The 24,482-nt window shown below is 44.6% G+C and overlaps 1 protein-coding gene across 1 annotated transcript in view; it reads left to right on the top strand.

Moving 5' to 3' along the window:
• Positions 1-5,812: 5,812 nt before the first annotated feature.
• CCDC60 (coiled-coil domain containing 60) overlaps positions 5,813-24,482 on the top strand; it is a 182,410-nt gene continuing 163,740 nt past the window's right edge. Inside the window, exon 1 of the mRNA XM_066603197.1 lies at positions 5,813-6,200. Within this exon, the coding sequence (XP_066459294.1) occupies positions 5,916-6,200 (285 nt within the window). The 5' untranslated portion in view covers positions 5,813-5,915. The remainder of the gene's footprint in view (positions 6,201-24,482) is intronic.

The raw sequence follows: 24,482 nt of genomic DNA, 5'->3' as shown, positions 1-24,482 counted from the left end.
GTCTGCGGTGAGAAAAGTGCAGATTCTTGCGATATTCTTGAGGTGCAGCTGACATGTTCATGCAAGAGATTAGATGTAGGGGGTAAAGGAGAGATCGGAGTCAAATATGACCCCAAGGCAGCGGGCGTGCTGTCTGGGAGTTATGGTGGCGCCACACACTGAGATGGAGATGTCAGGATGAGGTCGGTTAGTGAAGGGTGGAAATATAGTTTTAGATTTTAGAGAGGTTTAGTTTTAGGTAGAGAGAGGACATAGTGTTAGAGACAGTGGACAGACAGTTGGTGATGTTTTGGAGGAAAGGTGCAGAGATGTCACGGGAAGAGGTGTATAGCTGGGTGTCGTCAGTATAGAGGTGGTATTGGATGCCAAAACTCCTGATGGTCTGTCCAATAGGGACTGTGTAGATGGAGAAAAGGAGGGGGCCGAGGACCGAGCCCTGGGGGGCCCCAGCAGCAAGGGGAAGAGCAGGGGAGGTGGAGCCAGCAAAGGAGACGCTGAATGAGCCGTCAGACAGGTAGGAGGAAAACCAGGAGAGAGCAGTGTCCTTTAAGCCGATGGAGCGAAGCATACTGAGGAGAATGTTGTGGTCAACAGTGTTGAATGCTGCGGAGAGATCAGGAGAATCAGTAGGGAGCAATTGCCTATCGGTTTGGCTGTCAGGAGGTTGTTTGATACCCTTGTAAGGGCAGTTTCTGTCAAGTGTTGGGGTCAGAAGCCAGACTGTAGGGGGTCTAGGAGAGAGTAAGGCGGGAGTAAACTAGGCGTTCTAGAAGTTTGGAGATGAAGGGGAGATTAGAGATGGGTCGGTAGTTGGCAGTGTCAGTCGCATCAAGAGTTGGCTTCTTTAGCAGTGAGGATATGATGGCTTGTTTGAAAGAAGTGAGAAAGATGCCAGAGGTCAGAGAGAGGTTGAATATAGTGGTGAGATGTGAGATGACCAATGGGGAGAGGGATCAGAGGAGGTGTGAGGGGGGAGGGTCACTAGCACAGGTGGTGGGGTGAGCAAAGAAAAGCAATTTGAAGACTTCTTCCTCTGTCGTTGGTCTGAGTACAGACAGTGAGCAAGAGCCAGATGCAGTGCTGACAAGACTAGGGTCAGGGCTAGTCTGGGATTTGGAAGTTATTTCCTGACGGATGTCATCAATTTTCTTTTTGAACTAGGCAGCAAGCTCTTCAGCACCGCAATCCGTCACCGGGAGCTGCGGTTTAGGGCTTAGAAGGGAGTGAAAAGTATCAAAGAGCCATTTAGGGTTGTGTGATAGTGAGGAGACGAGAGAGATGAAGTAAACTTGTTTGGCATGGTGGAGGGCGAGGTTGTAGGATCTGAGCATGAATTTGTAGTGGAGAAAGTCCTTAAGGTTCCTGTATATAGGTGGGTCTAGAGAGATGTTAGGGAGCGTGACAGAGAAAGAGAGGAGGTTATGGTCCGAGAGCGTAAGAGGGGAGTTAGTGAAGTTGGAAGCAGAGACGGAAAAAAACCAGATCGAGAGTGTTGCCATCCCTGTGAGTGGGAGAGGCTGTGAGTTGAGAGAGACCAAGGGAGGAGGTGAGTGATAGAAGCTGAGAGGCAGATAGAGGGGTAGGGTTATTAGTGGATATGTTAAAATCACCTAAGATGAGGGTTGAAATTTCGCAGGATAGGAAGTTGGGGAGCCAGGCAGCAAAGTCGTCCAAAAACAGGCGAGGAGCACCTGCAGGGCGGTAGATAACTGCTACTCGCATGGACAGCGGGTGGAAGAGCCGTAGTGTATGTACCTCAAATGATGGAAAAGTGAGTGAGGGTACAGGGGGGATGACCTGGTAGGTACATTTTGGGGAGAGAAGAGCACCTACTCCTCCACCACGCCTGTCATCTGGTCTCGGGGTATGGAAGAACTGCAGGCCATTGTAAGACAGTGCAGCAGGAGGGGCCATGTCAGACTGCTGTATCCACGTTTCTGTAAGAGCTAGCAGGTTTAGAGATTTAGCATTAAAAAAGTCGTGGATGGTAGGGAGTTTATTACATGCTGACTAGCAGTTCCAGAGCGCACATTTAAAGGAGTCAGGGGAGGGTATGCATGGGCTAACAGTTGGGCTTGAGGGTTTTCTTAGTGAGTCAGGTAGGGAGTAATAGGAACAGTGGAGGGCGGGCCAGGATTGGGAAAGATATCCCCAGCTGCTAGAAGCAGCGAGATAGCAAGGGTTAGCAGATGGTTAGGAGATTTATGAGGGCGACTGTTATATTTGTTAGTGGCATTAGGGGGCTTGAGGTTAAGTAAGAAAGTAAAGAGTGCATGCGAGCTGTGCATAGGCAAGGACAGGAGAGAAGGGCTGATATGAATAAAGTGCCCCAGAGGTGGGCATTTGAAGGAGGTTCTGAAACTGAGAGCAAGGATGAGAACAAAGGTGATAGCATTAGTGATAGCTTTGAAGTGCAAGGCATTTAGGCAGAGTTTGTGGCTTACCTGTCTCCTACCCTGTGGAACTGCCATGGTCAAACTGGATCACACTTGATTCCAGCCACACTTTATACAGCTCAAATTCACGAGGCAGCCACTCGCGTGGCGTACATGCTTACACTGATTTTATAATGAAAGTTAAGGTACAACTAGGAAAAAAATGGGAGTGGCTAATCAAGTTTCAATTGACTAGGCAGCTGAGTTTAGCTTTGCAAACCTACTGACCAAAAGGAGGGGGGGGGGGGAATTTACTGCTCTCCTTAGATAAGGCAAGCATGTCAACAAGGATGGGTGAAAATGCCATATGGGGGAGGTGGATGGCTGAAAGGACTAAAAGTAAAGTTTCATTTAGCCAGTAAAACGTACTGATGCAAACAGATGAAATGCAAAATACACAACTCTACCCATCCACTTCCTGTCTTGGCTGAATCTCCTTCCCCAGAAATTCTATCCAACGATCTGCGATTTCTACTGTGTGATATAAGCACATAAATTATGTGCTGCTACCGTGTCTCTGTATGTTATAACACAGCAATACATTACTGCTAATAAGCAATTGAGTGTGTTCTACATGCCCTGCCATTTAAAGGAGTGTCTTTCCACACTGTGTCTATTTGTCAAGGAGTGAATTGATAATATTGCATATATACTGTATATATTATATATATATATATATATGTAGAAATACCAGTGGTCATATGAAAACATTCATCCATAAACTAAGTTATGGTGCTATTGGGGGAGGTGACATGGTTCCCGCTATGTCCCCATCTGAAGATCATGCGGTGCACAGATATCAGACTCTTTAGATTACCGAGCTCCCCTATAGACTTATATGAGACAGCATGTGCGTGCCAATCTAAAAAGAATCAGATATCTGTGCGCCGAGTGATCTTGACAGGAGAACATAGCAGGAACAAGAGTATAAAAAATACATCGCCCGGCTCCCTGTCACCTACACTAATAGTGCTATAATCTAGTTCATGGTGTTGTAGGAAGGTGACAGGTTCCCTTAAAGACGTGCAAATCAGTGACAAACCTCAGCATATGCTGTGTGAAGCCAGAACCCTGCATGATGTACTTGTATGAATATAAATGATTACTCCATATGGACAAGTTTTATGTAAACAAAGGACTATTATGAAAACACTATGGCAGATACTACTATAGAGGCACTGAATAGGCACTATTAGGCTGGGTTCACACCGGGTAGATTTACTGTAGAATTTTTATGCAGACCCTCCGAACAGAAACTCCAAGGCATTTACAGTAGCAGTAAAGTGCATGAGATTTTGAAAATCTCCTCCACAAGCTGCGGAAATAATTCGTACGAAACCCTGCAGAAATTGACACACAGTGAAGAATTCAATTCTGCATCATCTCAATGTTATCGCCGTTTCTGCTGTGGAATTCACCTCTCTTCAATTAAGGGGAGAATTCCGCAGAGAAATACACAATAAGGCTGCATTCACACGAACGTATATCGGCTCGGTTTTCACGCCGAGCCGATATACGTCGTCCTCATCTGCAGGGGGGGGGGGGGGGAGGATGGAAGAGCCAGGAGCAGGAACTGAGCTCCCGCCCCTTCTCCACCCTTCTGCACTATTTGCAATGAAAGGAGGTGGGATGGGCGGGGCTAAGCTCTGGGAATTAGCCCCGCCCCCATCCCGCCTCTCCCCATTGCAAATAGTGCAGATGGATGGAGAGGAGGCAGAGAGGGGGCAAAAGCTCAGTTCCTGCTCCTGGCTTTTCCATCCTCCCCCCTCTGCAGATGAGGACGACGTATATCGGCTCGGCGTGAAAACCGAGCCGATATACATTCGTGTGAATGCACCCTAAAACCTGCTTAAAAAATCCAGAACAAATGGTGCGGGCTTTGAGGCAGGCATTCCGCTGCTGATCTGCTGCAGAATACCCGCTGTGGACATTCCATGGCAAATCTGCTCCGTGTGAACCCAGTCTTACATGGACTCTATCAGGCCTGGCTGACACAGCAACTCTGACAAGTAATAGAGTAAATGGCAGCATATGCGGATGTAAATAGTGCAAAAAAGTCCTTTATTGCCCCATCACATGAAAAGCGACGTTTCGGCTGTGATGGCCTTCCTCAAGCTCATACACAAATGTATACAGACACTCTTTTTATGTATGACATTATCTACAAACTACCAATAGTAATACAAGACACACCTTACTTACACATGCAGGTCCAATGTTGTTGATTACCTCCACAACATGGGGCGACCTCTGTGCTGCGGGTGAGAACCTTACTTTTCAACAGCAACCCTGACCGTGACCGCCGTCCTGCGGCCAAAAAAAAATCACGCCATGCACTATCTTGGTGCGTATTAGGAGTGCATAGAAGCCAAGATAGTGTATGGGGATTATCAGCACGCAGCTGGTTGCATACTTGCTGCATGCTCACGCACCAGAGATACACTTGCGGTGCGTAGGAACTTATGTCAGTCTGAAAGAGGCCTTATTGCTCAGTGTAAATGCATGCCCCAACTGAACGACAAGGAAGAATTTGTTTGCTGTTCAGTTTCTGCATGCAAAAAAATGAGCAACCGATCGGCCGGTGTAAACAGGCAGCCATTCACTTATGTATAACTGTCTGATCACTGTGAATGGAGGCGGGTGGGCCAATATAATCGGCAGCTCACTCCACTTCCATTCACTAGCGACGACCGTTCCTGTGCACGAAAACGATTATCGCTGGGACGACCTATCAAGCGTCTGATCCCAACAGATCGTCTTGTGTAAAAGCTCCCTGAGTTAGCTGAATACGGATTTCTCAGCGATGACTTCTAGTTGAATAGGGGGTTTCTTCGAAAAATGTACAGAATAGCTGAAAAAACATATTGCAAAGATGCTTAGAATCACCTATTCTGTACATTTGAGAGAAATTAAATTACCGGTAAGTGCAGTTGGACAGCGCAGTTATAATAATAATCTAAATAATAGTGACTGATGTGGCGGAATTGTACAGTAATATTAATTGCCCCTTTGATCATTCTGATCTCAGGGGGTATCAGAAGCGACAGCAGCAGAGACCACCTATAAGTAACTCTAAACCCAACTGTGACCCTTCCAGAAGACCAGACTTCTGGTCCTGCCGCACTGATTACAATGCCCCGGAAGGAACCAATGTAACAGTATGAGGGGGAGAAGCTGTAAATTCGCCGTTAATAGCTGTGAAGTATTATTTCTCTGCACAGTTTTAAGCTAAAGCATAAATGCTCTAATAGAACGTGGCCAAATAAGAAGTATTTGCTTTTCTATACTGTAGTTTACCAACACCCCCTCCCCCCCTCGGTCTGCAGTGCGATGACCCAAGCGTCCCTGTAACCGGGGCAACCACTAGGCTGCGGGAAGCTACAGAGGCGCTAGCGGGAGGGCAGAAAGTTGTGTGTGCTGCACAGCGGGCACCCCGCATGCCAGCAGGCGGCAGCTGCCAGCCACAGCACGTAAGGAGACATGCCGGGGAGCCAAAGCGACCCCAGAACTTACGTGCTCATCAGACCGCTGCCCATCCCCAGCCAGAAGGGGCTGAAGATCCAGGCCAGGAGCCCCTCCCATTATAGGTGCTGGGCACAGCGCAACCGGGAGGAGGTGTTCAGGGAGCACTACTACCGCAGGCAGAGGCAGCTGTGCCAGCAGGGGCACCATGCCCCCAACTACAAGGCCTATGAGGACCTGGGGCACCCACTCTTCCTGGAGGCCAAGAAGCTCATCCTGCACTCACTGGGACAAGAGGAGCAGGTAAAAAAATGCATGCTTTGTGTGCAAATATCCAATGCTATATATATATATATATATATATATATATATATATATATATATATATATATATATATATATATATATATATATAGCGCAGATGTGTTGGATGCATTCGTTGTATGGTACCCGATGACTGCAATACCCCATACTGCACTTTAAGGTGCCCCCAATTTTTACATGGAGTCTCACCAATTTTACATTTTTTTGTTATGGAGTCGATTAAAAGAAATAAACTTTCCTTTGCTCCAATTTGCGAGATATTGTAGATTTTTTCTAGGAGCAGAGGCACTGTCTGGCGACGTTTAGTTCCCGCAGGTCTGCAGTATGGACCCATAGGGACTCTGTGTGGCCATAGAGGGCACCTGGATTTGACTTAGCAGATATAAATGATAACTACTAACTTTCCCACCCGTCTGATATGTAGGCCTGAGTTCACACACATCAGAATTGGTGCAGAATTTTGGCTGTTAAATGCACTATAAATGAGCCGGAGCCCTGGATGGAGCCATAGGTTTTCATAAGTCAAACGGAGAGCGAAGATGCAGGTTTGGCCTTCATTTGAGCAGGGTTCCATTCGTGTTGCACATATTGCCCGAACACAATAGCGCAAATGCTGTAAAGGAACAGAGAGCTGCTCAAACAAAGACCTTATTGGTCGCCAATTGACTAGTAAAAGCCAATAGTTCCGACCTGCTTTTTTCTTCTTCTTTATATAGCCCAAAAAAGCGGAATTCCACTTGCAGTAAAATAATTAGCAGGCATATACTCACCTGTGTCCCATGCCGCCATTCAGTCCCCTATTGCTTTGTTTCATTACAAGCGTCCGTCGCGCCTGATTTATGGGACATCACAGGCACTGCAGCCAATAACAGAGCTCTTTATACCCCTCTAAAGTCTAAAACTTTGATAAGTGTGGACCTTGTGGCTCAGACCCCGGGCCTGGAGAGCTGGGTGCATGCAGGTGCCTTGGCCTTACTAGGGGTGATGGCAGCGAGACTTCTGGAGTGTATGGACTGGGTTGGGGTTGGAGTGGGATTTATTCTAAATTTGCAATCTTGAGTGGAATGTGAGTGCGATAGATCAACCCCCTATGTTCACAATCAGGTCGTGTTCTGGGAGATGGGTACATGACAACTTGAAATAAGGTTAAAGAAAATACTTCAATAATTCATCTTCTCCATCTTCTATTGGGTCCTTTGTCGGTCTCTACATCCTGGCCTCTGCTGATAACAGGTGACCACCGCAGCCAATCACATGGGTGAAGGTGCCCTCACTGGAGGCGAGGAGAGACCAGTGGGGGAAGCAGGGAGAAGACAGAGAAGGTGTTTTTTGTTGTTTTTTTAATTTCACAATGTCAAATCTGTAAGCAAATCTTTACTAAAATGGTGCAGATTAGCTGCTGTGAGATTCCCCATGGATTTACAAGGGAAATCCAGATGGAAATCCATGGCAAATCTGCTTGGTGTGAACATGCCCAACTCCACATTAACGCTCATGGTTTTTGAATGGGATGTGCATCAAGCCCTTATAGGTGTGATGGTCAAGTAGCTACATAGTCTATATTTTGGGAGAAGTTACATTGTAATGCAGATACATGAGGTGCCAGTGTCCATTCTGCCCATATGTCATTAGACGTGTGGGCAGTCATTAGCCATAACCAGAAGTGCCATTCCTGGTAATCGGAATGGGCAGCTGAAGGCTGAAATTTTACAATTACTGGCCTGTTACATTCACACTTTGTGCTGTCACTACGCATTTCATCTGAAAAATACGATTCCTCTGATAACTGTGTTGAAGTTGAGAGCTTCTCATTTTTTTTCTCTTTTGCCATTCTGCATGATTGAAGTTTATTGGCCGGACTACAGAAACTACATATTTTTTTTAACAGCTCCAGAGCTACATAAAGACTAAATTGACGGTCATGTAAGAAAGGACATAATGATATATGAAAGTGGTTAAACTAAACTTAATATAAACCTCTTTTTGCAGTGACATTTACTGTAGGGTATAGAAGTTGTGTTTAAATTGTTACAGAAGCAACGTTTAAGTGGGATGTAGCAGCAAGTTATAATGACTTGTTCTTTAAGGTGCCCCTAATACTATGTATATATATCGTGGTTAGCTTTTCTTGCAAGCAGTTTGGTTGACTCAAGTCATTTAGGCTGGGCCTACACTGTGATGTGTGTTGCCCGACACGAAGATTGTAGTGCAGTATTGTCAATGATGTTGCATTACGACCTATGACCTGATGCAACTGTGGCACCACAGTCACAAAAAATCTCAAATCGGTTGCTGGTCACAAGTCACTATTGACATCAGTGCAAATCATATGTGATCTAGGACCTAGTTTCCTAACCCGTGTTATGTGTACCCCAAAGGGTACAGGTCATGTTTCTAGGGGTACTTGCATTGTGCAGCACAGTGTAAGTTCATAACCTGGTTGGTACTTTGGTATATTTTTGGGGTTAGAGAGTACGAATGATTATGAATATTAGTAAGCTGGAAACTGTCTAAAGTAGGGAATAGGCTATTGATTAAATCCCTACATCTAGGGCACACAACCTATGCACGTTTAACAGCTTATGCATTTCTCTTTAATCCTCTAATATACTTGTATTGGAAATATAATTTTTTACCACTGAAAATCAAGTTTGAAGTGGCTGCCACGAGGGGTCTCCCTTCCAGCACTTTTGCAATCCACTGCCTGTCATTAGGCATTTGGCTTCTCTAGTAACAGAGACATGGGGACACTGAAAAGTTATTGCATGCAACAGAGTTCTGGACATTCAGATGCTGTCTTGCAGTTGATTGGAGCAGAATAGATATGAGCTAGTATACTCGCTAAGGCACATTACTTGAGCGAGTAGTGCCTTAGCCGAGTATCTCCCCGCTCATCTCTAAAGATTCGGGGGCCGGCGCGGGTGACAGGAGAGTTGCGGCGGGGAGCAGGGGGTAGCGGGAGGAAGAGAGAGATCTCCCCTCCGTTCCTCGCCGCTCTCCCCCGCCGCTCCCCTCCCCCACCGGCCCCCGAATCTTTAGAGACGAGCGGGGACATACTCGGCTAAGGCACTACTTGCTCGAGTAATCTACCTTAGCGAGTATACTCGCTCATCTCTAGAGCAGAACAATGCAAGGCAGCATGGAAAGTGTGGGAGAGGAAGTCCTGGCCAGTAAAGTAGTGGCAGAATGGCTGGCTTAGGGCACACTGCGCCTGAGAGTGGTTTGCAAACAGCAGGACAGCAGAAAATAGGAAAATTGAACTAAATTGGTAGAGTTCAAACTGGGCGCAAACAGCAGCAAAGCAACGACTAATGAGGACCTGGACTGCTTTCGAATTTTTTCTTTTTTTTTAAAACTGGGATACACTTTAATTGTAAAATTGACAAAAGGAAGTTGAAGAAGTTCAGTCTGTCTCAGGCATCCCATTGAAGTACCTCTTCCTATCCTGTTGGTGCAGAGAAGGATTGTTGGTTCAATTACCGGAATTAAAGGTGCAACCTAATATTTGCCTATTCACCTGTCAGATTATGGGCTGTGTTTATACTGAATGATTATGGCTCATTTTCGCTTGTTTGAACGATTTCATGTAAAACGGCCTTAAAGAATGGAAGTGTGGTGGACACCTAGATATATGCTAAATACTCCAGAGGGCTTCCCGTGGAAACCATCATTACGGACGCCAGTGATTTAGTTTACACTTTTTTATTTAAATAGTGATTCAGATTGGAGTAAATATATTTGTTTCCTTTTTTTTCTCATAAACAGAGAATATAGGGTAGAAAGCATTTGTTAAAATCGTACCATGCGCATTACATCTATGATTGCTTTGTCACCCTCCATTAAAGTTTTACTGTTCATTGTTCAAGTGACTAAGCACAGCAAAGCTTCAAAAGCAGATAAAACCCTATAATATATTCTTCATTTAGATGATGAAGCCGCACAAATGGATCCCATTCTAGAAAATAGGCAAGAGAAAGGCATGTAAAAAGTGAATATCATTTTAATTATAGGTTCTCATCTTTACTCACAGAGGGAATGTTGGAGAACAACACGTATAGTAATTAGCAAACAAAAGCAAAATAAAACTTTTAGCCATTTAATTAGCTGGTGTTTTGCTTAATTTTTTTACATTTTAAAAGAAAAAATAAGCAAACATTTGGGTAAAAAAATAAATAAATCTGTAAGCCGATGTTATCGCCATAAATGTGATGTTAGGATAAATCCATTTTCAGAATGGAATAATCAGGAAATATTGTTTAGCTTAGAAGTATGTTTATGGAGAACATTAAGGTAGGCATCGCGGCGTGCATGTTAATTAACTAGCATTCTGCAGTCTTGATGAGACAATCTATTTACATTAGCTAAAGTAGATAAGCTGTTTATTATTTCCTTTATAGAGGCAATACTTGTAGTTTCCCATGTACTTAATAATAATCCTTTAATTACTTTTTAACACCGACAAACAGATGGCATTTTATTTAGTACAATGTTCCAAAATCACATCATCACATTGTGTCCTGGATGCCAGATTACTGTGCACGTGTGAAAGCAGGTTACCCTGGAAGCCACGTCCACTAGTATGAGGTCTACAGCTGGCCGTAGGCATACATACCTGTAAGTGCTTACAGATGAGGCTAACCTGGACACTGAGTCTGACTATGTCCCCATATTATCAGCTGAGTTGCAATTGGGCTCACGCATAACACTTAAGTGGTGCTTTTTTAGACATCTAGTTGTTAGCTATTTCTAACGAGCCTTGTAACAATGACTGGAAATTGTAAGCCAAAGCTAGAATAACCATGCACAGAAAGTTTTTTCAAGGTGATTGCCCTCATCAGTGTGCAGCAGTTTTCTGGTTTGGCTGGTGAGAGGCCTATGGAGTGGGTCAGGAAGGGTATAGTTTCTTTCCCAGTAGAGCATGCATGGCCTTATTAGTATTCTCACACCTTCTAGGTGCTCTCCCTAAGGAGAAATGATACCCTTCCTGACCGACGTCTATAGGCCTCTCACTAGCTAAGCTAGAAACCTGCTGCACACCGATGAGGGTCAATCTCCCCGAAACAGCTTTCTGTGTATGGTTATTCTGGCTTTGGCTCACAAAACCCAGTCATTGATATAAGGTATGTTTAAAAAGTCTGACATTGACTTGCAGGAATGCTGCCTTCCAATACGTGGCACTGCAGAGGTATTGTTTCATTTTTCCATTTGCATATTTCCCAGAGAAGCATGGGTGGCTGTATAAGTCTCCTCACACCTTTGAGGTGCTCTCCCTAAGGAAAAATAATGCCCTTCCTGACCCATGTCTATAGGCTTCCCACTATCCAAGCCAGAAACCTACTGCACACTGATGAGGGTCAATCACCGCAAAACAGCTGTCTGTGCATGGTTATTCTGGCTTTGGCTCACAATTGCCAGTAATTGTAACAAGGCTTGTTAAAAAGTCTGACATTGATTTGCAGGAATGCAGCCTTCCTTACAGAGGTATTGTTCCATCTTTCCATTAAAATAAAATCTCACTGACCTAAAACGCTTTATATGTAGGGTGTTTTATATTTCAATATATACGTTACCAGCATTTTGGGCAAATTAAAAATTGAAAAAAAACAAAAACAAATAGCAGATTTGACTAGAAGTAAAAAGAAAGTACCTGCATAATATGCAGTAAATAAACAGAAGAAAAAAAAAAAACCTATTTTTTCTCCTGTTATATACTCTGTTGCTCTACTATTATACCCCTGTAGTGCTCCCTGGTCTTTATTGACTTGTCAGTAGCAATGATGTGCCTTACCAGACTAGCCCCAACAGCCACATGCCATACTTACTAACATCGCTGTATTGCTGTGGATATCCTTTTACAAGGGCTGTAAGGCCTTATGCACACGGCCGTGATGGGCTCCGCAAGTGGAGTACCCAAAGACCCCATACTTGCCTCCGGATCTGCTGCGTGAAGTCCCGCGTGATGCTCCGGTGCGCATGCGCAGTACAGCGCATGACCCACCGCGGGCGGCGATGGGTGGGGCGCGTATTCACGCTGTACTTCTGCTTGACTACAATGGAAGCCGTCCGTGTGTATACCCGCGGCAAATAGGACATGCCGCGGGGAATTTCATGCTGCGGAATTCCGCGGTGAAATTCCGCTGCTTGTACATTGAGCTATTAGGTTCAATAGAACCTAATAGCTGTGGTGAAACGCCGCGGAATACGCTGTGGAAATCGGGCCGTGTACATTAGGCCATAAAGTGCTTGTAGCGAGCATAGATCGACAATACTGTCAGCTGCGCATCCCTTGTTTAAATTATCATTTTCATGTGGTAATAAAAGATGTAATCAGACAATAAACATCATTTGCTCGTTTGGCTGATCGCAGGGCGACAATCGGCATAATCTTTCAGCTGATTTTTGGACATTGTAAAGGTCCTTTAGGGGTGCAGGTCATTACTACACCACTAGCGCCACTACAATATGTGTTAATGAGATGTGCTTTCTTGAGTCACTAACCACTGCGCCATTTCCCCACTTTTATTCCTATGTACTATCAGTCTCCCTGAAAAATGAATTAAAATAGTTGGTATCTATTTATTTAAAAAGACATGGAGGCTACCTATGTGAAGACTCAAAAACTCCTCACAATGTACTGAAATTTTCACCTCAAGTTTAACACCCATAGACTGTACGAGGGTGGAAGGTGTCTAATGTGTTTCAAAGGCACCATCCTAAATGAAACTCTGAGCATCCAGGAGTTTGACAGTAAAATGCCAACCAAAGATGAACTGCTGAGAGAATACCTAAGGCTGACGCAGACATGGAAGGAAGACCATGGCAAGATAGGTGCTTGCATAGGATATACCATCAAGGATGGGATTTCTCAATTTCAGCCACTTCAGCTACCAGTGGCTGAAGAAGGTTTTACTCAAAGACAGCACTGAGGCACTGATCATAGCAGCAGAAGAACAGGCACTAATAGATCCATAGAAGCAGGGATCTATAACACTAGATAGGATCCAATGTATAGACTGTGCAGAGAGGCTTCAGAGACCGTCCACATACTTGTAGTGGTAGAGTCCAGTACAGCGTTCGAGGAGCAGGCCCTCAGCCAAAGCTACAGCGGGATAGAGATGTTAACCTTGTCAAGGGGCTCTACCGTCTTCTTCCGGTAGGGAAGCTAAGGAACGCTACCTCGTAACTAGCTGGGGGTGCTTGCATATAGTAATCGGAGCTTACCTTAAGTCCAGTTGTCATTTGTGACACCACCGTTCCTTCTCCTGGAGCAGATCTTGTAGATGAATAAAATAGTCCAACACCAGAAGAGTATATTTTGGAACAAAACTGATCTTGTCCATTTACTTAAACTTCTTCATAAAGTCAATAACAGTTGCTGAAATCCTAGCATACAGGAATTATATATCTGGGGTGTTGGAACAATCCACAGGCCAAGTTATCTGCAGGTTCTTTCACTCCCGGCAATCATTTTTGTCCACCTGCAAAAACACTCACACTTGCTTTCTTCTCTTCTCACTAATAAGTGGTTCCTTTCTCTCAGTACTCAACAGTAGTACCAAGGATTCCTGGATTGAACCGGCCCAGGCTGAGCAGCAGGCAATCGCTCGGCCTGCTTCATACTCCACACACAGGCTGACCTGACAGCCTCTCTGTTGTGTGTCCCAGATGGATTCTCCCCTCTCTGTTCTCTTTCCTCCCCTCTCTGTTCTCTTTCCTCCCTTCCTCTCTTACTCTGTCTCATTGCCTTCCTGCAAACGCATATATCAAGCATCATCACGTGCTCACAAACGATACATACAAAATGATACATTTTCCAGACAGGACAGAACATACCAGACCTTAACCTTTTCAATCCTGCAAACATCCAATACACATAAATATAATGCACTTCACAAACACGACATAGAACATTTTGGAGGGGACCCCATTGACTCTGGGCCACTACACAAGATGTAAGCTGGAACAACATATATTGAAAAGTTCAACCAAGTAGTTGGCACTGTGGACAGGAACATCTCCATAGCATATGAACTAAACTCTCCCAAATCCAGATGAGAGACTCCACAGAACTATGTGGACCTAAGATCCTGTGGTACTTCCAGGTATGGACAAACAAACAAATATTGACCAACCAATCAGACATTGTGGCAGAAGACAGTGGTGGTAATAGATGTACTGAAATGAAATGACAGCAGCATCAAGGAAGAGGAACTGGGGAGGATGTGGAAGGTGAAGGCCAAAATGGTTCCAGTGGTGATACAAATACTTAGAGCTGTAACTTTTAAGTTGGTGGAATGGCTCCAAACAAATCCAAAAACACTATCCAGAAGAATGAAATACTAGGAATAGCCAAGATTTTGCGCAAAACCCTCAAGTTCCTATGCCTCTGGTAGAGGACTGTAGGTTGAGAAAGACACATATCAGTCATAATTGTGAGAAAATAATTATATGCCTTTTCTGTTGGAAATCCTCATTACAGGCTGGGCTACTTGGGTGACACCAATCAATATGTTTCATTTGTCAATTGCTGTTGTACTTTATAGTAGGTGAGATGTACAGCTTTACAAAACCAGAAAGATCATCTGGTATTTACAGGTAATTTCCATTTCACTATCATTCACTTGCTGATATTGGTCATCAATTGTTCCCTTTTAATCCATGTTTTCTTAAAGGGGTAGTCCCACGAAAGCAAGTGGGGTAAAGCACTTCTGTATGGCCATATTAATGCACTTTGTAATATACATCGTGTATTAAAGGGGTTGTCCCGCGCCGAAACGGTTTTTTTTTTTTCAATAGCCCCCCCGTTCGGCGCGAGACAAACCCGATGCATGTGTTGAAAAAAAAACGGATAGTACTTACCCGAATCCCCGCGCTCCGGTGACTTCTTACTTACCTTGCGAAGATGGCCGCCGGGATCTTCACCCTCGGTGGACCGCAGGTCTTCTGTGCGGTCCATTGCCGATTCCAGCCTCCTGATTGGCTGGAATCGGCACACGTGACGGGGCGGAGCTACGAGGAGCAGCTCTCCAGCACGAGCAGCCCCATTCAACACGGAGAAGACCGGACCGCGCAAGCGCGTCTAATCGGGCGATTAGACGCTGAAAATTAGACGGCACCATGGAGACGAGGACGCTAGCAACGGAACAGGTAAGTGAATAACTTCTGTATGGCTCATATTTAATGCACGATGTATATTACAAAGTGCATTAATATGGCCATACAGAAGTGTATACCCCAACTTTGTTTCGCGGGACAACCCCTTTAAATATTGGCCATACAGAAGTTATACACTTACCCCCTTCAGTGCTGGCGCCCGCGTCTCCATGGCGCCGACTGAAGCTGCCTTCTCCCTCGATTAGACGCGCTTGCGCTGTCTGGTCTTCTGTTCTGTAGAATGGGGCCGCTCCGGCATGCTCGCAGAAGACCTGTGCGGCGCGAGCACGCCGCAGTGGCCCCATTTAACAGAACAGAAGACCAGACAGCGCAAGCGCGTCTAATCGAGGGAGAAGGCAGCTTCAGTCGGTGCCATGGAGACGTGGACGCCAGCACCGAAGGGGGTAAGTGTATAACTTCTGTATGGCCAATATTTAATGCACGATGTATATTACAAAGTGCATTAATATGGCCATACAGAAGTGCTTAACCCCACTTGCTTTCGCGGGACAACCCCTTTAAGCTTTCCAGGATTTAAGCCCTCTTTTTACCCTGGGCACATGCCCCACCAAACTCCCCCTGCAAATGTAGCAATTGCTAACATGACTTGCACATTGTGATAACTCAGTTGGCAGCATCGTAGGACATTGCACTTAAAGGGGTTGTCCCGAGGCAGCAAGTGGGTCTATACACTTCTGCATGGCCATAATAATGCACTTTGTAATGTACATTGTGCATTAATTATGAGCCATACAGAAGTTATAAAAAGTTTTATACTTACCTGCTCCGTTGCTGGCGTCCTCGTTCCCATGGTGCCGACTAATTTTCGGCCTCCGATGGCCAAATTAGCCGCGCTTGCGCAGTCCGGGTCTTCTTCTTTTCTGAATGGGGCTCCGTGTAGCTCCGTGTAGCTCCGCCCCGTCACGTGCCGATTCCAGCCAATCAGGAGGCTGGAATCGGCAATGGACCGCACAGAAGCCCTGCGGTCCATGAAGACAGAGGATCCCGGCGGCCATCTTCAGCAGGTGAGTATGAAGACGCCGGACCGCCGGGATTCAGGTAAGCGCTGTGCGGGTGGTTTTTTTAACCCCTGCATCAGGGTTGTCTCGCGCCGAACGGGGGGGGGGGGTTTAAAAAAAAAAAAAAACCGTTTCGGCGCGGGACAACCCCTTTAAGTTATCAAAAAGCATTAATTGTCAAGTTAACAATTGCTGAATCTGTAGCTATGACCCTATTTGAGAGAGACAATGAAAAAAGATGAGAGATAGTAGTGGATATACCGTGTGTTTCTCTTACAAATCGACACAGATTACAGGGGTTCCTTATTAATGAATCATCAACCCCCTAACAAAGACCTTTAAATGTTAAAGTAATAGACTGTAGGAGCACAGATGCAAAAATATAGGGAACATAAAATGTTAATTCCCAGTGGATAGCACAAATTGAGTTTCCATTTTTTTTCTCTTAAAAAGCAGAATCTGATACGCCTAAAAAGACTGCTATTAGTGTGCTGAAATATATACATGAATTTTTATGATATTTTTGGCTTTGATCTTAATGACAGCTACTGATCCAGCAGCGCTTGTTTACATCTCTTCCAGAGGGCGTCATACCTTCCGTAATATCCATGCATGTACCCACATCTGTACAGACTACAACTCTTGTCGGTTTTCTGGTTCACTTAATGGAGATCCAGTTGGTGTAGGGCAGTGTTCTCTGCGGAAAAAGTATGCAATTTAGCTCTCCTGCAAGAGGAAGAAGACTATCGCTCTAGTGCCACCTATAGGTACCATGTTTACCTGAAAATAAGACATGCCTTGATAATAAGCCCTAGCTACCTTACATGAAAAAAATGCAATATTCACCTAGTAGGCACCGTCCAGACACCTCTCGCTGGTCTCCAGTGCTCTGGCAGGCTTTCGTTCAGTCCTGTATACCAATGGAGCATCTCTTGACGGTGAAAACAGTGGGAAATACTTGCCGATCCTCTAACGCACCTGAAAGATGTGCAAGGGGATTGCTACTTTGCAGAAGTGATGGGAGGCATTTTTCCCCAAAAAATTCCCTGTGTCGGCGTGAATATGCACGTTGGCAAGCTCAATATCTCGGCCTGATATCGCACTCACCCGTGTGTAGGTAGCCTAAGGCCGCCTGCACACGGGCGGAAATCCCACGGCGGGATTTTCCGCAGGATTTCCGCCACTGAAAGCCTGCATAGGAGTGCATTACAATACGCACTCCTATGCAGACGGCCGCGGTTTGGCCGCGCGAAATGTTGCGCGGCAAACAAACCGCGGCATGTCCTACTTCTGTGCGGGGCTCGCAGAGCCTCGCACAGAAACGTCACTCACCCGGCCACCGGCTCCAGTCTGCGTATGCGCCGGCAGCCGGCACATGAAAGAGCCGGGGCCGCCAAGCGCGGGTGAGTACACACTCGTCCCTGCAGGCGCTGGGGTCGGGTCCCGCGGCGAGAATTCTCGCCGCCGGATCCGACCCGCCCGTCTGTAGGCGGCCTAAATCAATGGCCAACACATTAAATGGGTTATCCAACCTTTTCACTACAAGTTTCACTACTTTCAGTGGAGAGGGATAAACTCTGTTGTGAAATCTACAGCAAAATCCATATGTTATGCATAAAAATATTGCTGTGGATACGAGGCAGATTTGCTGGAAAATCTGCTGGCGGATGTGCAATGGATTTCTTTGCTGCATTCTGGCGTAGCTACCTATAAGTGGCAGTAGAGAGACAGTTTCTTCCTTCTAGAGGAGAGTTTATTTCTATCTGAGAACATTCTTTTTTCCCCCTAGAAACAGTGGCTTGGGCTTCATGGACTGTGTCTGATTATTGAGTCCATTCCCATTCAGTTAAATGGCGATGAATTGCTGTATCCAACGCAGTCCTTGAACAGATACTTCTCTCTTAGGGTTTTTACCCACTAGCGTTTTTTTCTTTTTTTTGCTGCGATATTTTTTTCCAAATGTCAATGGGACTTTCTAATGTTAAAATCGCAAGTCTGCGTTGCTGCAATTCTTGTGCGATGCAATTTTAACATTAGAGAGTACCATTGACATTTTTAAAATAAATCGCTGCGAAATCGCTGCGAAAAAAAAACGCTAGTGGGTAAAAGCCCTTACTGGAGAAAAAAATGCATTTTTCTTCTCTAATCCTGGACAAAACCTTCAAGGACATCTGCAAGCAAGCACTATGCGCCACTCCACACATACATTTACAGCCAGTGGCATAACTTTAAGCTCCTGGGATCCCATGCAAAATCTGTAACAGGGCCCCCAACTATAATTCTTTACACATGGTAATGAGCTTCTGATATGGAGAAGAGAGGCCTCATGTGCCCCCTAAGGCTCCTGAGCCCAGGTGCAACCCCATCCCCTATAGTTACGCCCCTGTTTACAGCATTGGCTACCTGATTTTGACCTTTTAAAAAGACATTCTTAGTAGCTGCTACACTATATATACAATAAAAACCCTATAGTAGGGGTTCCCAATCTTTTTCAGCCATGGAGCCCTTTACGAAGCATAGGCTTCCCATGGAGCCACAAAGCGGGACAGAGGGTGTGGTCAAGGGAGGGTTTAGAGGCGTGGCTTATCACAACATATGATTTTTACCTGGAGCATGCTGGAGCACTGGATGGGCTATTGATATACATTATATTTAAAATTAAAATGTCAATATCCACATGGGTTTTGTGCAGATTTTTTCCACAGCGTGTGGATGAGATTTTCAAAATCTCCTCCACTGTGCTGCTACAGCTACTGTAAATTCTGCAGCAAATCCGCCTCGTGTAGTAATAACGACTCCCTATACTGGTGGCCCCAGTAGTAGTAGTGTCCTCTATATTGGCCCTGTGTAGTAATAGGGACCCCTATATTAGCCCCAGTAGTAATAGTATTCCCCATGTGAAATTCCAAGGGATGTGAGGTGTTTGTAAAAACAGCCTCGCATCACTGCGCAACATAGTTGCAAAATGTTCCCTCCTGCAGAATATTCAGCACCAAAATCTGTACTGCTAACGTGCAGATTTTGGTGTGGAATTGAAAAAAGCTTCCTGCCGGCAATTCTGCATCAAAATCTGCAGTTTGCAATGTCATTGCATGCTGGTTGCATGCCTCGCACATATATCTTACAGCCCACACGCTGTGGGATATGCTCGTGTGAGGCCGAACTAAAAGTAAGTTATATTTATACCTCTGTTTGATATACAATGATTTAGAATATTTGGGAATAATATGTGATCATCTGACGTCAGCCTGTTCTATTAAAGAAGTTTTCCGAGGTTACAATATGGTCAGTTGTATGGATGCCCTATTCTCGGGATAGGTCAACAGATCGTTGGTGGTCTGCCAATTGTGACCCCCCCCCCCTTCATCAATCACCTGCTTCAAATGGCAGAGGTGCTTGTGTATTGTATATTGACTGTGCTAGGTATAGCAGCACACTCTCAGCTGTTACTAGGAAATCCTACTGTCGAAGCCTAAACTAAGTGCTAGCTGCAGGAAAAAATGTAAAAAAATATACATCACCTTAGAATCGCTGTCCAACACTGCTGCAGCTTCCTCTCGGTTTCTGGCACTGTTTCTCTTCATCTTCTGGCCGTGGATTGAAAAATCCCCACCTCCTGGAATTGCTGGCTGTGATTGGCTGACAGCCAATCACAGCCAGCGCTCGATGAACCAATCACAGCCAATCATTAAGCACTGGCTGTAATTGGCTAAGCATCAGGAGGCAGGGATTTTTTAATCTCGGTCCGGAAGAGATGAAGAAGACGACTGCCGGGGACCGAGAAGAAGCTGCGGCAGAAGCCAGGACGCTTCTAGGTTATGTATACTTTTTTTTTCTGCAGCTACAGCATATTTTTAGGTAGGGCTTATATTTCAAGCCTCCCACCTGAAAATCCTTGCATGTGGTGCTACAAAATCGCAGCGATATCGCACTGACCAGCAATGCGATATCGCTGCAATGCAGTGTCGCCCGTGTGAAGGAGGCCTTAAGGCCAAATTCAGACGTCCGCAGCGAGTTACGCGCAGGAAACTCGCATCAGACAGCACACGAACACCTGTGCTGTTCTATGTGCGAGGACATTGCACAATGCATGAGAATAAGGTATATATGATGTGGATGAGAATCAGGCCGCCTGCAGACGGCCGGGTCGGATCCGGCTGCGAGAATTCTCGCAGCGGGACCCGACCTGAGCGCCTGCAGAGAGCAGCGTGTCACTCTCCTGCTCCCGCAGCTTCAGCTCTTTCATGTGCGAGCCCCGCACAGAATTAGAGCAGGCCGCGGTTTGTTTGCTGCGCGGAATTTCGCACAGACAAACCGTGGCCGTCTGCATAGGATTGCATGTTGTAATGCAATCCTATGCAGGCGCCCAGGGGCGGAAATTCTGCGGGGAATCCCGCCGCGAAATTTTCGCCCGTCTGCAGGTGGCCTTAGACATGCAGCAATTTTTTGTTTTATTGTATTGCAAGAACCTTCGGTCTGTGTACAAAAAAAAAAAAAAAAAAAAAAAAAAAAGTGCTCATGTGAATAGCCTCACAGCTCTAATGGGTCCATGTCCTGCCCATGAAATACACGGGCAACACCAGATGAAAAATACAGCTGTCTGAAAAAGTCCTATTGGTCAGCTAAAAGAATTAGAGAAGCATAAGTGCTAATAAGGATTCAGCAAATGTTCTAGAAATCCTTCCCGTTCTGCCACGACTTTGGTGTATGTGTTCTGTCTCTATTCACATTACAGCCACCGCTATTTTAGTCTTGGAAGACATATAAACGTCTCCATAATCTATCTTCCAGCCCATTCAGTTCATTTTAAGCACTAAGTATACTTGATGTCAATAAATATGATAGGCCAAGCTCAGCGGCTTTTATTGCTCACAGAGAGCAGATGAGTCAGTTGACTTTGGTATGCATGTTATAAAACATCTAAAATTGTTCCTCAGTGATCAGTTTGTGCTTCAGTTTCTATTTCTGGCCCTGAGAAATGAGATGCAGAAACATTTTGATAATTTCATAAAGTGGAAGGAAAAAAATAGCAGAGTGAGGTACCAGATCTGAATGTCTTTATTGGCTCCAATCATATTTATGACAAGAAGCACTTGAGTAATTCTCAAGAGTTTTAATTAGCACATGATAGCCATGACTTTGTGAATAACTACACCTCATCTTCATTATACTAATGATTTAATTTTCCTTAGACCTTTTGAGAAGAATTTTCTTGCTGGATGGTAATGTGTGCTGACATGCATTTAACTCCTCTAGTGTTAGAGCTCATGGTTGAACAACTTTCTGTCAACATTGCTAAAATTGAAAAGGTTAAATCTCTTCTACTCCAAGTCACAATATTGCAGTTTTTTGGTTTGTTCATAAAAATAACTAATTTCATCACCATAAAACTTTTGTTGATTAGAATCTGACCATGTATACAATGTTACTCGTTTTATGAAACAGGTGATTTTCGGATCATTTGTTATGAGCAATGACCTTTTAGTGAGGAGCAGTGGAGTAAAGTCGTGCATCAGTGCATAAAATGATGTATGATATAATATACAGATGAGATATACATGATGTGAACATAAGGAGATGCATCAGACAGATTCACATGGATTAAACAGAACCTGTTACCACCATCTCATCGATAAAACTAACTTTATTGCAGGGCTGCAACCAAAATGATTGCTAATGCACCCAGCATTTTGGAAATGGCAACAAGACTTTTCAGTCTTGTTGCCATTTGTTATAATCCTCGTTGCTGAGCCCCATGGCTGGAATGAAGGAAGAACAATGGTGTGTCTTCTAGTACATTTGCTGGAAGACCTGGCGCCTGAAAACGCATGCTGTCATACAGTCTTGAAGGAGCTAGAGAGGGAGCAACATAGACAATACTCATCCTGCAATGTCCTGCTGCCATGTTAGTTATTTGGGCCTCATTGCCAGTGTCTTCTGTTAGTGGGGGGAAGTAGCGCCTGGCTTCTGCTGCTGCTCCTGTGCTGGCGAAGGGCCACCTGACTGCTGTTGTTATAAGGATGGTGTGGGAGGGGTGCCTGGCTCCCCATTTCCTTGATGTCACCCGTGGAACATTAGAATGTAGCTATACTGATGGATTAAGTAAATGGATTAAAGAAACAGTTCAAGAAATGTTCTTAGAACTTGTTATATAGAAAGGTGAATGTTATTAGATAGGATAAAGAAAATCCTTCAAAGTGCAAAAATGCCAATGGATATAAATATTTTTTTACTCTCCACCATGTTACTTGTAGCTTCTGTACTTTTAAACACCTGACTATGTGAGATCAGTCTTATCATGCAAGAAGTTATTCCTTTAAGGATATGATAGATGTGTAGAACATTTACAGATACCGTAAGCACAAGAATTCATGATGCCTGAAAATTTATGATAAAATTGCAATAGAGCTGCCAATAGATCCATGATGTAGAACTTGGAAGTCCAAGGGAACTTCTGTTGCAGGTTTTGACTCCATGAGAAAGCCGCACAACATGATCACCCAAGTTCAGGATGCTGTGCCTTTCTTCTTGATTCCTACTATTCCTCAATTGTTGTTGGGTTGTAAGGAGTACAGCCATTGGCTAACCCCAATGTCATTATTTTATTTTTTTCAAGTTCCATTAACCCTTTGCAATCCAATTTTGGATTCAGGGTTTCCTAGGGGCTTTCTCTTTCTGCCATTATACAATCTGCTGGCTAGAGCCAGTGCTGCAGTATGTGACATGCTGGAGAGGCCCCTGACAACAGAGCGGCCAGTAATATACAGTAAGAATAACCTGACGGACGTCTTCTGACATCGGAACTGTACAGCCTTCAATCAGAATGTCTTCAGACGTCAGGCGGTGGATTGGAAAGGGTTAATTTCAAGTGACTGTGCATATTAAAATAGATATTTAAATACTTTATATATTTAAAAAAACTACGAGAATAATAAATATGAACTAGATAACTTGCAGACTGAAATAGAGGGAGAGTGGACCCTGGCTATGAGGTCTTACAATCTACACAGCAGGTGGAGGGAGACAGCAGAGGAAGAATGTGTTCATGTTGTGCTGGCAGCAGGGTTACTGTAGGTTGTAGGCTTTTCTAAATAGGTTTTAGGTTATTTTTGAAGCTTTCCAAGGAGGTGGAGTATCCGATGTATTGGGGTAGCAACTTCCAGAGTATTGGTGATGCAATGGAGAAATCTTGGAAGACAGGTATGTGAGGAGTACACTAGGGGAGAACAAAGGAGGAAGTCTTACAAGAATGTGGGGATTATGTGTGGGAAGGTTTCAGCATATTAGGTTAGAGATGTATGGAGGGGATAGGTTGTGAACAGCCTTGTATGTCATTGATAATATTTTGAACTGGATTTTCTGGACAGTCGGCAGCCAGTGAAGGAATAAGCAGAGGGGACAGGAAGTAACGCAGGAGAGGTGGATTGGTCCGGCAGCAGAGTTGAGGATGCATTGGAGGGGCACAAGAGTATTGGATGGGAGACCGCATAGAAGAATATTGTAGTAGTCTAGATGGCAGATGATGGGGGCATGCAGTTCAATTTTTGTTGACTTGGGGTTGAGGAAAGATTGTATCTAAGAACTGATTTTGAGTTGGAGGCCAGCTTGTATATGCAGTTTAAAGAACAGAGTGCAGTCAAATATTGCACCAAGACAGTGATTTGTGGGTCTGGTGAAAGTATGCAGCCACTGACTGCAATTGATAGGTCTGGTGAGAGGGTGGAGTGAGATGACTAAAAGATGATGAGTTCAGTTTTCTCAATGTTGAGTTTTAGAATGCAGGAAGAGAAGAGGGAGAATATGGTTGGGATTCTGGATAGTAGAGGAGACATCTAGGCCAGAGAGGTAGATTAGAGTGTAATTGGCTTAAAGTTGATATTGAAAGCCATGGAATTTTTTGGCCAAAAGTGTAAATAGAGAATAGTAGTGGTCATAAGACAAAACCTTGGAGGACTCCTGCAGATGCAAGGATGTGGTGTGTGTGAGCGGGGAAGACTAAATGTTTAATAAATGAGGTAAGAGGAGATCCAGAAGAGAGCTGGGTTTCTGATGCCTAAGGATGAGAAAGTTTATAACAGGAGGGAGAGTT

This window comes from Eleutherodactylus coqui, chromosome 5, assembly GCF_035609145.1.
Source record: "Eleutherodactylus coqui strain aEleCoq1 chromosome 5, aEleCoq1.hap1, whole genome shotgun sequence".
NCBI classification, from domain to species: Eukaryota; Metazoa; Chordata; class Amphibia; order Anura; family Eleutherodactylidae; genus Eleutherodactylus; species Eleutherodactylus coqui.
This window is presented reverse-complemented; position numbering and strand designations above follow the sequence as displayed.